The 15,271-nt window shown below is 39.7% G+C and overlaps 4 protein-coding genes and 1 long non-coding RNA gene across 7 annotated transcripts; 2 read left to right on the top strand and 3 right to left on the bottom strand.

The window, feature by feature from the left end:
• Positions 1-305: 305 nt before the first annotated feature.
• polr2k (RNA polymerase II, I and III subunit K) lies at positions 306-1,535 on the bottom strand. The gene is made up of 4 exons (XM_008331661.3): positions 1,414-1,535; positions 1,117-1,185; positions 671-763; positions 306-516 (listed from the first exon to the last, which is right to left on the bottom strand). Exons 2-4 carry the CDS (start codon positions 1,175-1,177, stop codon positions 494-496), a joined length of 177 nt encoding a protein of 58 aa, XP_008329883.1. The 5' UTR covers positions 1,178-1,185; positions 1,414-1,535; the 3' UTR covers positions 306-493.
• A 156-nt stretch (positions 1,536-1,691) lies between these two features.
• Positions 1,692-6,958, top strand: stk3 (serine/threonine kinase 3 (STE20 homolog, yeast)). Its single transcript, XM_008331663.3, has 11 exons — positions 1,692-1,922; positions 2,453-2,533; positions 2,657-2,785; positions 2,925-3,039; positions 3,186-3,350; positions 3,426-3,593; positions 3,678-3,815; positions 3,906-4,031; positions 4,122-4,323; positions 4,443-4,636; positions 4,790-6,958. The coding sequence occupies exons 1-11, from the start codon at positions 1,900-1,902 to the stop codon at positions 4,946-4,948; spliced, it is 1,500 nt and encodes a 499-aa protein (XP_008329885.1). The 5' UTR covers positions 1,692-1,899; the 3' UTR covers positions 4,949-6,958.
• On the bottom strand, positions 4,563-10,123 carry LOC112488517 (uncharacterized). Its single transcript, XR_003052646.1, has 3 exons — positions 9,987-10,123; positions 8,137-8,294; positions 4,563-4,697 (listed from the first exon to the last, which is right to left on the bottom strand). It is a non-coding gene; the product is annotated as an uncharacterized LOC112488517 (long non-coding RNA).
• On the top strand, positions 7,273-10,408 carry rida (reactive intermediate imine deaminase A). 2 transcript variants are annotated; one of them, XM_008331665.3, is made up of 6 exons: positions 7,273-7,429; positions 8,162-8,267; positions 8,574-8,628; positions 8,716-8,784; positions 9,848-9,903; positions 10,073-10,408. In XM_008331665.3, exons 1-6 carry the CDS (start codon positions 7,365-7,367, stop codon positions 10,127-10,129), a joined length of 408 nt encoding a protein of 135 aa, XP_008329887.1. In that variant the 5' UTR covers positions 7,273-7,364; the 3' UTR covers positions 10,130-10,408. The 2 variants fall into 2 exon arrangements, with proteins under 2 accessions (XP_008329887.1, XP_024920882.1); XM_025065114.1 differs by lacking the exon at positions 7,273-7,429 and adding an exon at positions 7,606-7,694.
• Positions 10,409-10,723: 315 nt separating this feature from the next.
• On the bottom strand, positions 10,724-15,230 carry LOC103394383 (arabinogalactan protein 1). 2 transcript variants are annotated; one of them, XM_008331669.3, is made up of 4 exons: positions 14,458-15,180; positions 11,859-12,116; positions 11,084-11,137; positions 10,724-11,000 (listed from the first exon to the last, which is right to left on the bottom strand). In XM_008331669.3, the coding sequence occupies exons 1-4, from the start codon at positions 14,546-14,548 to the stop codon at positions 10,987-10,989; spliced, it is 417 nt and encodes a 138-aa protein (XP_008329891.1). In that variant the 5' UTR covers positions 14,549-15,180; the 3' UTR covers positions 10,724-10,986. The 2 variants fall into 2 exon arrangements, with proteins under 2 accessions (XP_008329891.1, XP_008329889.1); XM_008331667.3 differs by having other exon boundaries at positions 10,724-11,137; positions 14,458-15,230.
• Positions 15,231-15,271: the final 41 nt, after the last annotated feature.

The raw sequence follows: 15,271 nt of genomic DNA, 5'->3' as shown, positions 1-15,271 counted from the left end.
CACACGACTTACAAAGGTTTAAGATAAAAATGTACACACAAGTACAACTTTAAATTCAGCAAATTGTGAGTGTTTTGTGGTGGTATTTGTTGTGGTGGTGTTTTGTATTTTTTATAGTGTGGCAGAACGTGTATAAATGAATATACTGTATATATAAATGTGCTCTGTTCAGACACTGATTTCCATGGGAACATTGAACAAGAAAATATTTTACGTAGACAATTTACCTAACGTACTTGTTTCTCGGTGTGTGGTGTAAACAGATGTATTACAGACTTATAATAATAACAGCAACAAAACAAAAATCAGTGAGAGCATGTTTTAATACCAAAAAACTTTTATCAGTCACCTGAAGAAAAACATGTATGGAATTGGAAAATGATGAGTTTTCACTACAACAGTGTAATCCAGGATCAGGTCTGACTGTCGTATTTATGTACACTACAAAAAAGCACAAAACATTGACAAACAAAACAGCGTCTTCTTGTCGTCTTCATCTGGCATCAAAAACAACCACTGAAATCATGAGGTCAAGGAAGTTTTTATGATGTCAATCATATCAAGTTGTTTAAGTAAGATTACATGCAATAAAACTATTGGAAGATACCACACAAGCCAACCTAAGCACAAACAAGCAGCATTATCACAAACAATTTTAAATAAAGGATACATCTCTTTGTTCTCTTTTTGTACATGATCCTGTAGCCACACTCTCTGCATCGGATAGGATCTCGGGCCTTGATTTCATTTTCTGTGTGGCACTCTGTGATGAAGGACAGAAGGCTTAGAGCAGGAAATATGTCCAAAACACACTTTGAACTGGGTTGATTTCTATAAAGTAAGTAGGAAAGAAAATCATCTTGACTTGTAACAAGTGATGGCGTAAAAACAAACCGATTTAAAATATCCTGGAATTTAAACACTCAACTCCGCTTCGTGGCTTGTACTCTGGTTCGGTAAGAGGTACCTTCGTTAAGGTGTGTAATAGTTCTGATCATGATAGTTAAGGAGGTTTTGTATGATTTAGTTTCTCTAAATACGACTAAAGTGTTCAGAAACGCACTTGGAAAATACCTCTTTTAGTAGGACCAATAATAAGGACAAAGAAAGACTTACCTCCACATATGTAGATCATAGGCTGCTGTTTTGGGGGCTGCAATTCTTTCTGGGCGTCCATTTCTGATCCTTTAAAACAGAATAGTTTATTTTAGCTTCTATTAACATCAATATTACACGTCGTTAAAGCATGCTAACACCGGAACAGTTACCAGCAGCGGTACTGCTATGTTTTGGCTAGTGACATTAAAATGAGTTTAATAAATCCTCAATTAGTTTAATAGTCTTTATAATATCACTAATTATTTGAAATATGTAATAGATATCCTACTAGAGTTAAAATTATTTTGAACTCACCGTTTTACATTAACTGTTTACCTCTGTTCATCTCATGCGCTACAACGGCACGCATGCGTACAACATTTCCATCACCTCCGAGTAAAATCAAATATGATTGGTCAGAGCTCACTCAATCTATATGACAGCATATTTAAAGTTCGTTTGTCTGACAACGGTGATACAATGGGTGTAATTGATCACAACATTTAAATGTGTTCATGTTCATGAATTAAAGAAAAAATAGGTTTTTGACGCCGAAACAAAAGCAGTGTTCTTTTATTATTATTTGTACTCCAGTTCAACAGGGGGTGGTGTGGTAAAAGATCCTCCCTTGAACAGTCCATCATCTGACGGACACTGGGCTCAGCTGGCCTTCCAGTCTTTTACCAGCTTTCTTTTAACAACAACGATTCGCTGGAGAATGTTCACATCGTCATACTTAACACGAAAACCGACATAGTTCATCATTCATTTTCTGCTTATTTTTATCCGAAGCTCGTCATAATGGAGCCGTCTGCGCCTAAAAGGTTTGTGTTCATTTTCATTTGTTTAAACGTGGTTAGCTGACGCTACCGTTGACGGGAGCTAAGTTAGCTTATTGCTAATTGAGTAAGGGTTCGCTGTGTCCTGTCAAACTTTGCTCATGGTCAGTTCTCCTTACTAATTTAAAACACAAATTTTGTAGCTTACGATTTTCCTTACTAATTTAAAACACAAATTTTGGACAAATCGTAAGCTACAATAGTCTTATTTCGATTCGTTTTGTGGTTTGAATAACATTTAGATGGCGGTTTAAGCAGTGTTACGGACTGTCTGTCTGTCTTAATAACTGATCAGTTCTTTAGGTAGTATTGTACAGAACACAATTTCTATTAAAAATAATATAATAAAAAAGATCAAATATGAAACATCATCTCACTCACATAATTTGACCACTAACTAAAGTCTAATTTTAACACAAGTGGAAGGTAAGCGTTGTGTTGCTTTCACTACTTGTTTTCAGTAATGGAATTTACAGTCGACTCATTTTCATTATGTTTTCTTTTTTTTCTAACAGCAAGCTGAAGAAGCTGAGTGAAGACAGTCTGACTAAACAGCCTGAGGAAGTGTTTGATGTGCTAGAAAAACTGGGCGAAGGGTGAGATGCATGTGTCATTTCTGACTTCCCCCTGAACGTGTCAAACGTTTCTGTTGTATACGACTTGCACATCGTCTTGGTTTTTCCAAATGTGAAAAGCACTGTATACATGTCTTTGTTTAGTTCTTATGGCAGCGTGTTCAAAGCCATCCACAAGGAGTCTGGTCAGGTTGTGGCCATCAAGCAGGTTCCCGTGGAGTCAGATCTACAGGAGATCATTAAGGAGATCTCCATCATGCAGCAGTGTGACAGGTGGGATGACAGCATCTGGGGTTTAACAGTATTAAAAAATATTTTAATTAATTAAGTAATTAATTAAATGTATTACCTAGATTTTATTGTTTGGCTTAATGATTGGTTACCTATAAAATTGGCAACTTTTTTCTTCCAGCCCATATGTAGTAAAATACTATGGCAGCTACTTCAAGAACACTGACCTGTGGATTGTCATGGAGTACTGCGGAGCTGGCTCTGTCTCTGACATCATCAGGTTGCGCAACAAGACGGTTAGTGTATAAAGCCGATCACACAGACCGTACATCTGAGTCTAAAATGTGACTCTGATTCCTGCTTTCTGCAGTTTATATATTATCAGTGTAAATTCACACTTCTGGTTAGAAAAAACTGTCTTTGCTGTGGTCCTTCACATTAGCTAACAGAGGATGAGATTGCGACCATCCTGAAGTCCACACTAAAGGGTCTCGAGTATCTTCACTTTATGAGAAAGATCCACCGAGACATCAAGGCAGGAAACATCCTTCTCAACACTGAAGGGCACGCCAAACTTGCAGATTTTGGCGTCGCTGGACAACTTACGGTAACTTTTTATAACAATCATTGCAACATGTTTTTGATTGTCTAGTGTCTTGACTGTGCCCTTTCTTTTTTATAGGACACCATGGCAAAGAGAAACACGGTGATTGGTACTCCATTTTGGATGGCACCAGAGGTGATTCAGGAGATTGGCTACAACTGTGTGGCTGATATATGGTCCCTGGGCATCACCTCTATAGAGATGGCAGAGGGAAAACCTCCTTATGCTGACATCCATCCTATGAGAGTGAGTGTTAACATGAACAAATCAGTTTTTTAATCAAATCATGTATTTTTCATAATCATCTTCATCTGTTTCTTTTATCTAAAGGCAATCTTCATGATTCCCACCAACCCTCCTCCAACATTTAGAAAACCTGAGCTGTGGACTGATGAATTCACAGACTTTGTCAAGAAATGTTTGGTCAAGAATCCAGAACAGAGAGCAACTGCAACTCAGCTTCTCCAGGTGGGAAGAGACAGCATGCACACCTAAGGATGCAGATTTATTGACATAAAAATGTATCCAATTAACTTTTTGTTTTGTTTAAACACCCAGCACCCGTTCATCAGCCAGGCCAAGCCAGTCACAATCCTAAGAGACCTGATAACCGAAGCCATGGAGATGAAAGCCAAGCGACAGCAGGAGCAGCAGAGGGAGCTGGAGGAGGAAGACGACAACTCCGTACGTTGTTACTCCAGTCTGGGCAGCCAGAGGAAAGCTGCATACAAGCCGTTATACAGTGCGTGTGTGTAATTTTCTTGTGTCATCTAGGACGAGGAGACAGAAGTCGACTCTCACACCATGGTGAAGTCAGGCACAGAGGGCCCAGGCACCATGAGGGCCACCAGCACCATGAGTGACGGAGCGCAGACCATGATCGAACACAGCAGCACCATGTTGGAGTCAGACCTGGGCACCATGGTTATCAACAGTGATGATGAAGAGGAGGAGGAAGACCAGGGATCTATGAGGAGTGAGCAGCACTGTGTTCAGACCAAACTGGGCTTCTAAATTGGAAAATGTTTAGCTAAAAAATACACTTCTTAAAATAGCTGTTATGAGTTAAATCATAACTCCTTTCATCCTCCACAGGACACGCGACCCCACAGCAGCCCATACGTCCCTCCTTCATGGACTACTTTGATAAGCAGGACTCCAACAAAGCAGCTCAGCAGCAGGAAAACTACAACCACAACCAGCGGCAGGAGCAGCCGGGCTACCACATCCAGTCTAAGAATGTCTTCCCCGACAACTGGAAGGTTCCTCAGGACGGAGACTTTGACTTTGTGAGTAAAAATCTTCCATGACTCCACGGTGAACTTACATTTAGTGACATTGGAAACTTTACTGCAGTAGTAGAAAAAAAGAGAAAAAATTGTTAGAATTAACGTCAGAACTTGACTAATCCTCATCTTTTTCAACTTTGATCTGTCACCTAGTTAAAGAACCTTGACTTTGAGGAGCTTCAGATGCGACTGAGTGCCTTGGATCCCATGATGGAGCGGGAGATTGAGGAATTGAGGCAGCGCTACACGGCTAAGAGGCAGCCCATCCTGGATGCAATGGATGCAAAGAAGCGGCGACAGCAGAACTTCTAATGTTCTTCTTTCGTCGACTGTTGTCACTCTTTAAAGCCACTTTTACCACAAAACTAACTTCCTAAAAACTCAGAGGAATCAGGATGACCCCATCTGCTGTTGTTGCTGTTTGAAGAGAAAATGCCTCTGGATCTTTACACCTTGAAGCCTTTTACTCCACACTGTGTCCAGATTTGTTCCTGCTGTTTGTCAAGGCCAAAGAAAACTACAAGCAACTACAACCTTCCTAAACAGCCTGATCAACAACAAGCGTCCTTTCTTCCTCAGACCTTTTTGTACAAAACTGTAAATACACAACAGAGCCTAGTTTGGAAATACATGCAACAAAAAGCTGTGGAAGTTCATCCATGACCAAAGACAATCTGAGTGATGATTCAGTGGAAAAAATGCCTTAAAATATTTTCAAGAAAAGCAATTAACTGACACCGAAAGAGTCCAATATTACTCCAGGACAACTGGACAGATTAAAATAGCAGGATGGTAACCAACAGATCGTGCATGCTTTTGAAATACTTATGGGTCAGACAAGTTACAGCTAATTTTACTTTATTCACAGTGCTTCACATGTATTCATTCACTTAGTGTTTTTGATCACATTTAAGTTCAGAGAGGATCAGAGACAGCTGACATCAAATTGAGAGAGGGAGAGAGAGACCATTCCAAAATGATGTCTAAATGGTTTTTGTTACTGTAGAAAAAAAACATCCATGGTTTCAGTGTGATCAGTGAAAGTGGAGCTGGGCGTTCACATAGCACTGTTTATTGCTGTAGTTAAATCCAGGAGATAACAGTGACTGATAAACTTGACTGGCTGCACAAATGATTATTGTTTATTACTTTAACTTGTATTTCATCCTTTCACTTTCACCGCAGCTCATATGTTTAATATTTCAGCATTAACGATTTTGCATTCAATTTGTTTCTTTTGACGGTGACGGTGATAGTGAGCTGAGGTCGCTCTTTTTTCACAATGAAGGTCAAATATTAGGGTGTTTTTATTTAAACATTTGGGCTCAAGGGAGTACTGATGCAGCTGAGTCATCAAATCAGGCATCAAGGGTCCTTTTAGATAATTTGTGCCCAACTTTTAGCTCTTAATTTTTTTGATTTTCCTGGCAATCAAACCATTAAAGGGACAGTAATTATGAATTTCAGTTCACTGTCAGTAAACACACACAGACAAGACTTTTTTTTTTACTCTTACTTAAACTGCATTTTCACCTCCAACTGCAATTTGCATAAGTATGTTTACATCAAGGTTAACTTCTAGTGGTACAATTTTGAAACAATCTACATATTCAGCATAAATCATATATTGAAATAAAAATATGTCTTATGACTCTAGTGATGTGTTTTGAAAGTCAGACTAAAAGCAGTTGGTTGAAGTTTAATTGTATACGGGCTGTATTGGGGGTTTTTTCTGGTATTGAAGCTGTTACATAGAGTTACATATTTGAAAATACAGTCTTTAATGAGTCTTGTATGACAGTAGAACAAAAGGCCTGTTACACTCTTACTGTGTCACTTTGCATTTCAAACATAATTATGTTTTTAGCTTTTTTAATTTTCCTATTAATTGTGCTTTCAGTAACTATTATTTATTTCCAGGAGTTATTTACGTGAATCACTGAAGTTTTTGCCTTTTCTTAGATGAAGAAAGTCTGCACATTTGTAACCAACATTCAAGCTTTTACTCATTAAAATACTTATGTTTTGATTTCTTTGCTTCTTACACTATGCATGTTCCCAATTATTTTTCATTTATAGTAAAAAGCTTTTCAAAAAAAGTGATCATAGGAATAGGAAAAAACATCTACTTTGTAAATGTACAGTATCAGCCACGTTGTTTATATGATATCACTTGAAATATATTACTTCATAAGTTTTCTTTGTCTACATTCAATGTGTAGGTTAAAATTGACACCTTTATGTTTGAATCACTTAATTTATTGTTTATGTACTTTATTTTTATTGGTGCAAGAAATAATTAAAAAAACTGCATAAAGAAAACAGACTAAAGTAAGTTACTTTTTATCACTGTGACCCACACAAGGAGGCCAGAACCACGAGACCGAACAGCTGCTGTACCGTAAATCCCCTACTGCAAGCGCAACTCCTTTACAGTTCACACATTTAACGCGCTCTTTCCGTTGCCGGAGGAGAATCATGAGCGAAACTGGAGAAGTTTTAGCGTAAATTCTATATATATAAGAAATAAAAATATATGAATACATTTTAATAAATCACACACAACTAGTGTACAAGCAGAAAGCCTGATAGTCTCAATGTCGGAAGTCAGTAGTTTCTAAATGTGCGCCCTGTCTCGTACGTTACGGTATTTCTGACCCGCCACTGGTCTAATTTAGCTTCTCCTGGAGCTGGTATTTTCTTTCCCTTCGTGTCTGCAGAAGAAAACATGTCTGCCTTGATAAGGAAGATCGTCAACACTACTACAGCTCCGGCTGCCATCGGCCCATACAGGTAACATGATCATTTCATACGAATATACAAACAATCTACAAAACGTGAAACTCCGAAGCGTGCAGTTGCGCCATGTGTTCGATCGGGGGCGTATTTTTGTGGTCGTCGTGTTCGTTGAACTCACTTGCTGATGGACGTGAACTCGTAAAACATGTTAAAAGTTGGACTTTGAGCAGATCAGGAGAAGTGCTGGAGCAGAAATGGCAGCTCTCCACCGTCAGTGTGTCTACACACCGAAGGCTCCGGTTAGACAGGGGATATACAGGTAAGAAATAACCAGTGCGAAGTTATAGACGTTTTAACAATATAAAACACAAAAAAGTAGATTTAAATTTAAACCGTAGCCCATTTCCGCATCCGGTAATCTCTTAAAGGTGCAGCGTTTATTTGCTCCGTATCATAAACAAATCCGATCCATTGGTTCATTGGAAATTATGAAGTAGCGTTACTTCATTTAAAGAAAAATAAATCGGGCTTTTCTCAAACAGGGGATGATCCTGCTCTGACCAATGAGCAGTCAGTAGGTGGAGTCAGTTCAGACATAACGAGCTATGTTTATAAAAACGATTAGTCCTTATTTTCATTAAATGACCTTGATGTAGTTCATATATATCTGAAGTATCAGGATATTTAAATATTGATTTAGTCTGTAGAGATTACATGACATTGTATTTTTTTTAACATTGTAGACTGAAAGACAAAAATACCTCTGTGTGTCTCCTGTGTCTTCAGCCAGGCGGTGGTTGTGGACAGAACCATGTACATCTCAGGGCAGCTGGGAATGGACGTGGCCTCTGGTCAGCTGGTTGATGGAGGAGTCCAGGCTCAGGCCAGACAGGTGGGCAGAAATCACATGTCACGTGGTCTGTAATTAATTGGTATATAAGGAGAACTGTCAGTTAGAAATAAGTATTTGATCTATTGAAAATGTAAATCCATATCACCTGCATGATTTTATGAGTGTGAACATAATTAATTCACTAATTGAATGGTTGAATGATTAAAAAGTGAAACCTTAAGAACCCAAAAATGGTTCAAGGCAGTCATTTAGATCATATAAAATCAGTTTTACCCACAATGCGAGGAACACTGACAGTCTGTAAGCTGTAAGTTTGAGTACAGTCTGCCTCTCCTCTAACTCCAGGCTCTGGTCAACATGGGAGAGATACTCAAAGCTGCCGGTTGTAACTACAGCAACGGTGAGATCAGGGTGATGTCATGCAGTTTTTTGATGATCATTATTTTTGGTAACACCATAACACTTTACCAAACTCTTTGCCTTTCAGTGGTGAAGACGACTGTGCTGCTGGCTGACATCAATGACTTCAACAGCGTCAATGAGGTTTACAAGACTTGTAAGTCACCACGTACTGGCCTCCAAGGTCTGCTAAAAGTTGTTATTATTGATAAGCAACTGCTGTGGCTTACTAATTTAACTGCGGAAATGTTCCGTCGTTCTGTTGCAATCTGCTGCTTTTATAAAAGCAACCACATGTGGGCAGTATTTAGTCAACTTGGCAGCATCAGACTCTTGAAGCCGATCCTTTTGTCCTGCCTAAAACACGACTCAAAGTGGAATGCATGACTGTATTATGTACTATAAAAAGATAAACATTGATATAAAATAATTTGCAAATATCATTCATATTAAATATACATTAAATTAAATTATAATATAATTAGTTGTTTACATGTCTGTAAAACTTTGACACCTTTTGTGTGTGGGGAAATATGAGGTTTATTTGCTTAAAAGTAGTAGAAGTAAGTAATTGCCTTCTGAAGGTTCTACTGCCATGAAGGTTCCACATGTCTGTGCATGTTTTCCTCAATCTGTGTATGCATGTAATTGCATTTATGCATTTATTGGTGCACCATCATATCACTTGTCCACGAGGGGACGGAGTGGCTTATGTTTCACTAACACGTCTCAGAATGGACAGCAGTCCTCTGATGGACAGCCTCACTCGTCTCTTCCTCCTCTGTACAAAAGCACAACACTACGCTAAACCGTTTACCCTTTTATCACAACACACAGGTGTAATGGAAGCTTTGGTGCACAGCCAGTTGTAAACAGACACCCAGGTGTAACGCGACCGCTCCCTCTCCCCGTGGGTGCTCTGCCCTACACTGCTGCGACCTATCTTCAGACTCTAGTAAACCTTAAACCACAGACGGGGAACTTTCCCTGACCTTGATAAGAGATGTGTCCAGTGGGCTGCAGTGAGGGAGACTCTCCCTCCTTCAAAATACTAGTTTTGAGCACATATTGTAACCACTGTGTGGCACTGTGGCACAGGGATCACTGCAATCCTTCAATAGTCTGAGGCCTATTGTAAAAAGTAATCAAGTTCAAATGAGAATTTAAAGATGGAACCTTTAATTATTATTGATTTAATGTTTTGTCTTTTTCCTTTACAGTCTTTAGCAGCAACTTCCCAGCCAGAGCTGCCTACCAAGTGGCTGCCCTCCCTAGAGTAAGTACAAAGTACAAACAACCTGAATACTGGTCTGCGAAATTCTTTCTTTAATATTTGGCTTTCAATTGTCAAAATGTTACCTGGAAATCTTTAACAGCTGACTCCATCCCCATCAGTTAGTAGTCCTTGATGATTTTTACTGGTAACTGCTAACATTTGTCTTCAGGGTGGACTGGTGGAAATCGAGGCAGTGGCTGTTGTGGGTCCTCTCTCCGACTCCTGACTAACCGACCACATCGCCAACAAGTTATGATACAATCCATGTACCGTGTCTACTAATTATTTACCAATAATTTTTACACCAGTTTTTTGTGACACAAACCTTATAATAATGTTGCTTTCTAACCCATAGAAAGTAATGTTTATAGTTAAAGCAAATCGGGTTCAGTTTCAATCACTGCATTTCTATAACATTCCATTGTTTAGGTGGAAAATTTACAGTTAGAAATTTGACTTCTCAGTTGACTCACAACATGAAAAAATAAATCAAACTTCAAACCACTCTTCCTCCATAGTTTTACATATGCTTTCAAGGCATGTTTAATTTTTGACAGTTAGGAGCTTATTACAGATTTGAGCTTTTACTCTGCAGAGAGAAATCATTTCACACCAAAAACAAAACTCTTACATGTGATTGGTTCTGTACTGTAACAGGTATATTACAGTTGGTTTAAAGTAAAGCTGCGGTAAACCAGCTCGTCATATCCATCACAAACATATTTGTAAGATCAAAGCCAGCTATGCAAACAGAACCTTTATATGGTGTGATTTATTTTGGCTTTGTGGTTCATAGAAAGATGTCATCTTTAAAGAAAGCTTCAGGGAGAGAGCGTGGGCTTTAATAAGACGGTCTATACATGTAACAAATTCAAATATCCATAGGTAACAAGTTACGTTGACAACGTCGTGTCCTGAAAATACAGACTCACTCAATGCTGAGCTCTGTTGTATGTACAGTTTTGAAAGCAGAAACATTTTGGCATCTTGGCAACATAACATAAAGATAAGCGCTTTTGACTTGAGCATCCAAAGAAAAAAAAAAAAATGAAGACACTTTCATCTGGTCATTTCATTTCCCCTTCACTGAGTGGGAGCTGGAAACACAAAGAGAGGAGAGTGAGCACAGATGTTATCGTTGCATAGAGAGTATAAATGAAACCACAACTGAAGATCTCACCTCCAGCCTCCTCTGTTTTGGGTCCAGATTCAGTCACTGTGGCCTCTGCTTTTCCTGACAAAAAACAAAACAAAAGACTTAAATAGTACAGTTTATAATTTTCTGAAATTTTGTTTTGAATCAAACTGGGTCCAGCATTGTGTATAAATGCCACTACAAGCTGTAATGTGTTGGATTAATTTTAGTTTGTATTTAAAGACATTCTCCACTGATGTGGGGAGGGGGGTCTCTGGCCCAAACATTGAGGAACTCAGCTAACAGCCTCAGTAGTGTTTTTGTTCTGCCATGTTGCCCTCAGTTAATGTGTCACCAGATCCTCTCTCCTCATTGGCTGTGAAATGGAAGCAGGAAGACTCAGCAGCCTGACCTCCTTCGTCACTCTAACCTGCCCTTGGCGTGCTCTAGTTTCTCTGTGGACTCCAATTGCACCTTAATGATACAATGGTGACAACAATGTCTCTGTGACACACACACACACAGAGGTACACACTGTACTGACCACCAAAACTGGTCTGTGGTCAGGGCTTAAAATGTGGCCGATGATAATAATAAGACAGATAATATTAATTCTTCTTGTCCGTTGGTTTACATTCTATGACTTATTCCTTTTCATTGTTGAAGGAGGACATTTAAATCTGTAGATTAACATTTGCTTTTTTATTCTTCCATTCCTACAGAGAATCTGATACCAGATTGTGATCAACTTCATACAACTTCCAACATGTTGCAGGACTGTGGTCTATTTTTTATGGTCACTGCACTTTTTCCTGTGTACCTTGTTCCGTAGCTGCAGCTGCAGGTTCTGGAGAGCTGGCTGTCGTCTCAGTGGTGCTGCCCACTGCTGGTGTTGCTGCATCTGCAGGTGGACTGGCTGCTGCAGGCTGAGCCTCTGCTGGTGGTGGATCAGCAGCAGCGGTGGTGGTGGTGGTCTGTGCAGTGGTGGCCACCACAGCAGGTTCCTGCACAGGTGCAGGCGTTTGGTCTGGAAGAGTCGCACTGTCCTCAGCTACGTTACCATTTTCATTGGCTGCTCCTGTTAGGAACACAGTGGTGAGGACATTCATGTTTTTACTCAGTAAATTATTATCAGACCGTTACAGAAACAGAATCAGTCTGTGAACTTGGAGCCCACACTTTAGCTTGAGTGAATTCAAACCTCCTGGCACCCACCTGACATTGTATTAACAAGCCACCCCACAAGGGGGAGGTCAACTACATCTAGATTTGTTATGCCCTATCATAGCTTCTACTCTTAGGTGGCAAAATGTGGTGTTGCCAGTTAAGGCTTCACCTGTCTAACAACATTTGGCAACATGTGTTGCAGTTCTGGATTGTTAGGTGTGAACCATCGATGATCCCTTTATTCATACTGTAGAGAACTGTTAATTACAATATTACATAAGTATTGTAATCTTATTAATCAGTGTGAAATAATCTAAAAGATATTTCTAAATGGGAGCAACATACTCAAAACTATTCAAATGAAGGACAGACAAGGCTCCAAATAGAGGTCTTGTGATTGTATGCTCACGTATTAAATACAAATCCTTCAATACTTAGCACAGAAGTGAAAGTGAAGAAGTCTTTGTATTTACTTTTTGCTAACTGATCTTATGACTTTAAATATTTGTATGTACATATAATTATCCTAAATATGAAGCTCCGCCTTTGTGCTTGTTTAAAATATTTTACTATCAACATCAACAAGAGTCGGCCATAATGACTGTAATAGCAGAGCTCAATGACAATGTGTGTAGGGGACTAAACCCACAGTAAGGTTCTGCCATGTGTCCCTTCTTGGTGTGGGGTAAAACAAACACTTGGTTAAGAGTTAACAGCTCTGAAGACTGGTTGCCATGTGTTCACAGACATTGTGTATCACTTCCTTGTCGGCCCTTTTTGTTTCATTCACATTTGAATTGCAAGTCACTATTTGCATGCATTAAAGCAGCCATGCCATCATCTAAAAGTCATTTGAAGGAACGGCTCAGTATATCTTTACACCCAGAGACCAATTAATTAATTTTACAGAAAGAACAAAGTGATGTTGAAATGTTGCTGTACTGTATGTAATGTATTTTACGTTTGTGCAAGTATGGGATCATTTGCATGCAGAAAACAAGCATATATAGCATATTTGTGCCTTGTTAAAAAAAATTCTATGAAAATCATTATTAAAATGTTTTACATGTTTGAGAAAAACAGGTCACTGGGTGAGTTTGACAGTGTTTGGATCGAGGACAGACTCTGCTGGAGCATCGGTCCGACAGTGTCACGGACGAAACTTCCTTTGCTTACTAATTATCATCTTCTTCTTCAGGCTAAGGTGTGACAAGGGAGCGACAGGCAAAAATAAGAAAACCTGGGAGCCTTTTTCCATTTGACCTCTAAGATGATAACAGGCACAGCACACTGGTCAATGTCATTTTGGGATTGACCTAATATCCTTATCAGTGTCCTTATCAATAATAATATGATAAAGACGGCAAAGTGAGGGTTTTGTTTTTCTTTTTTTGTATTGAGGTCAGAGTTTCTTTACGTCACTTCAGAATTCTAACCCCTTCCACCCTCACTGTCCTGCACATACTCTATTCATTTTTCCTCCACTGCTCAACGGTCATCTCTGAACCACAGCCTGCAAACTGAGACAGAGCGCCCGAGAAGCCGCTGGATCAGGTTTCTTGGGTTACCGCCATCTACCGACGGCCCCGGCTTCTGGCGCTCCAAAGCCTTTGTGCCTGTAGTCTGACTTCTCACGGCACTGTGCTGGAACTGGCACATGCTCCTGCGCCTTATTTACATAATTCCACCCCCTTCACCCCCTCCACCCCCTCCACCCCCCCACCCCCTCCACCCCCTCCACCCCCCTTCTGTCTCTCAGGTTAGGCCAGAGCCCAGAACCCTGTGTTAAATAATGTCTATAAACTTTCCCATCCTGTGGCCGTGAAGCTGTGGTTCACTAAAGAAACCAGAAACCAGATACTGTACTCAGAGGTACTCTGTGGTGGCCATTTGCATGTGGACTGTGTCACAAGTGGGCTTATCAGAATAGTGGTCACTATCATATATTTGAGCCTGGGATGCAACCTAATATGGCAGCAGTAACAGCACCAGCAGAGGATTTCCTTCAACAGGTGGCATCAAACTCAATGTGTCCATTAAAATAGCAATTATTAATTCACAAAATATAAATATTTTAATTATGTTTAAATGCTAAACAACAGAATGCCAGACTTATTTTGGAATTTAAAATAGTCTTCCATTCTGTATCATTGTTTTCAGTTTAAATATCATTATTTTTTAGGACATATGTCCTAAAAGCTATATTTGTCGCATTGTTATTGATACCATAACTGTTTTAACGGTGACGTCACCTGTAGTGCTGGCTCCGTTGCTCTCCTCGGGCTTAGAACCGGGTCGTGTCGTGTCCACCGCTGAAGTCTGGGAACTGGTGGAGCATCCCATCCTGTCCTGTGCGCACCGAGGACTGGACGGATGTGTTCGGAGATGACAGTTGAGGCTGAGGCTGCGCTGATGACGTCGTGCACAGGTATCTGCCGTCTCTGTAAAAGGAGAAAAGAAGTTCACACTGAGGAGAGCGACAAACAGTCTGGTCCAAACTCTCTCCTCTACACCTTCCGTGCGTAATTACGCACTGCGTCCAAGTACCGACGCCTGCGTTTTCCGCTTTCTTGTGTTTATGTGTTGTAACTTGGCTGTTTCTAAGAGATATTGTTGGGTTAGAGAACAGCAACCGCCTGCTTAGTAACTAAGTATTGCTTGCAAAATTAAACACTAATCTAACAGCCAAAGTGACACTCACTGTGCAAATTAATTCATAGATATTGCAAAGACATATAACCCCCCTCCACACCCCAATTATTGGGGGCTTCCAGTTAAAAACCTCCGTTTAGGGCCCCCAAACCATTTCTATTTTATTAGAAATAGTTTTTCTGTCTACTTTTACAGTCGATGTTGATGATGATAAATGTTTTTGACAGACAGAAAAGCTGAGCTTCATTTTTGTATGCATCAAGAGCGATAAAAAAGTACAATAAAAACATCGTTGTTTACAGTATGAACCACTCCACATGTTTAAAGCATGACTATACAAGTTTCCATGAAAGTAGAAACATGTTTCTCAAATATAATTGTTAATTACATGTTGTTTTATATGGCGGAATGACT

This window comes from Cynoglossus semilaevis, chromosome 18 (assembly GCF_000523025.1).
Source record: "Cynoglossus semilaevis isolate Cse_v1.0 chromosome 18, Cse_v1.0, whole genome shotgun sequence".
NCBI classification, from domain to species: Eukaryota; Metazoa; Chordata; class Actinopteri; order Pleuronectiformes; family Cynoglossidae; genus Cynoglossus; species Cynoglossus semilaevis.
Note: the sequence above shows the minus strand (reverse complement) of the source record. Positions and strands in the feature narration are given on the sequence as shown.

What these genes read in the sequence shown, in the direction of transcription:
- LOC103394383 (XM_008331667.3), bottom strand. Translation starts at nt 14,548, where the DNA reads ATGGGATGCTCCACCAGTTCCCAGACTTCAGCGGTGGACACGACACGA. An exon ending in CAACGGAGCCAGCACTACAG is followed by an intron (nt 12,117 to 14,457) that starts GTGACGTCACCG and finishes TGTTCCTAACAG; the next exon opens with GAGCAGCCAATGAAAATGGT. An exon ending in AGCTGCAGCTACGGAACAAG is followed by an intron (nt 11,138 to 11,858) that starts GTACACAGGAAA and finishes GTTTTTTGTCAG; the next exon opens with GAAAAGCAGAGGCCACAGTG.
- stk3 (XM_008331663.3), top strand. Translation starts at nt 1,900, where the DNA reads ATGGAGCCGTCTGCGCCTAAAAG. An exon ending in CTGACATCCATCCTATGAGA is followed by an intron (nt 3,594 to 3,677) that starts GTGAGTGTTAAC and finishes TTTTATCTAAAG; the next exon opens with GCAATCTTCATGATTCCCAC. An exon ending in AGGACGGAGACTTTGACTTT is followed by an intron (nt 4,637 to 4,789) that starts GTGAGTAAAAAT and finishes TCTGTCACCTAG; the next exon opens with TTAAAGAACCTTGACTTTGA.
- polr2k (XM_008331661.3), bottom strand. Translation starts at nt 1,177, where the DNA reads ATGGACGCCCAGAAAGAATTGCAGCCCCCAAAACAGCAGCCTATGATC. An exon ending in TATGATCTACATATGTGGAG is followed by an intron (nt 764 to 1,116) that starts GTAAGTCTTTCT and finishes CCTTCATCACAG; the next exon opens with AGTGCCACACAGAAAATGAA. An exon ending in CAAAAAGAGAACAAAGAGAT is followed by an intron (nt 517 to 670) that starts GTATCCTTTATT and finishes TCATGATTTCAG; the next exon opens with TGGTTGTTTTTGATGCCAGA.
- rida (XM_008331665.3), top strand. Translation starts at nt 7,365, where the DNA reads ATGTCTGCCTTGATAAGGAAGATCGTCAACACTACTACAGCTCCGGCT. An exon ending in GCTGCCATCGGCCCATACAG is followed by an intron (nt 7,430 to 8,161) that starts GTAACATGATCA and finishes CTGTGTCTTCAG; the next exon opens with CCAGGCGGTGGTTGTGGACA. An exon ending in CAATGAGGTTTACAAGACTT is followed by an intron (nt 8,785 to 9,847) that starts GTAAGTCACCAC and finishes TTTCCTTTACAG; the next exon opens with TCTTTAGCAGCAACTTCCCA.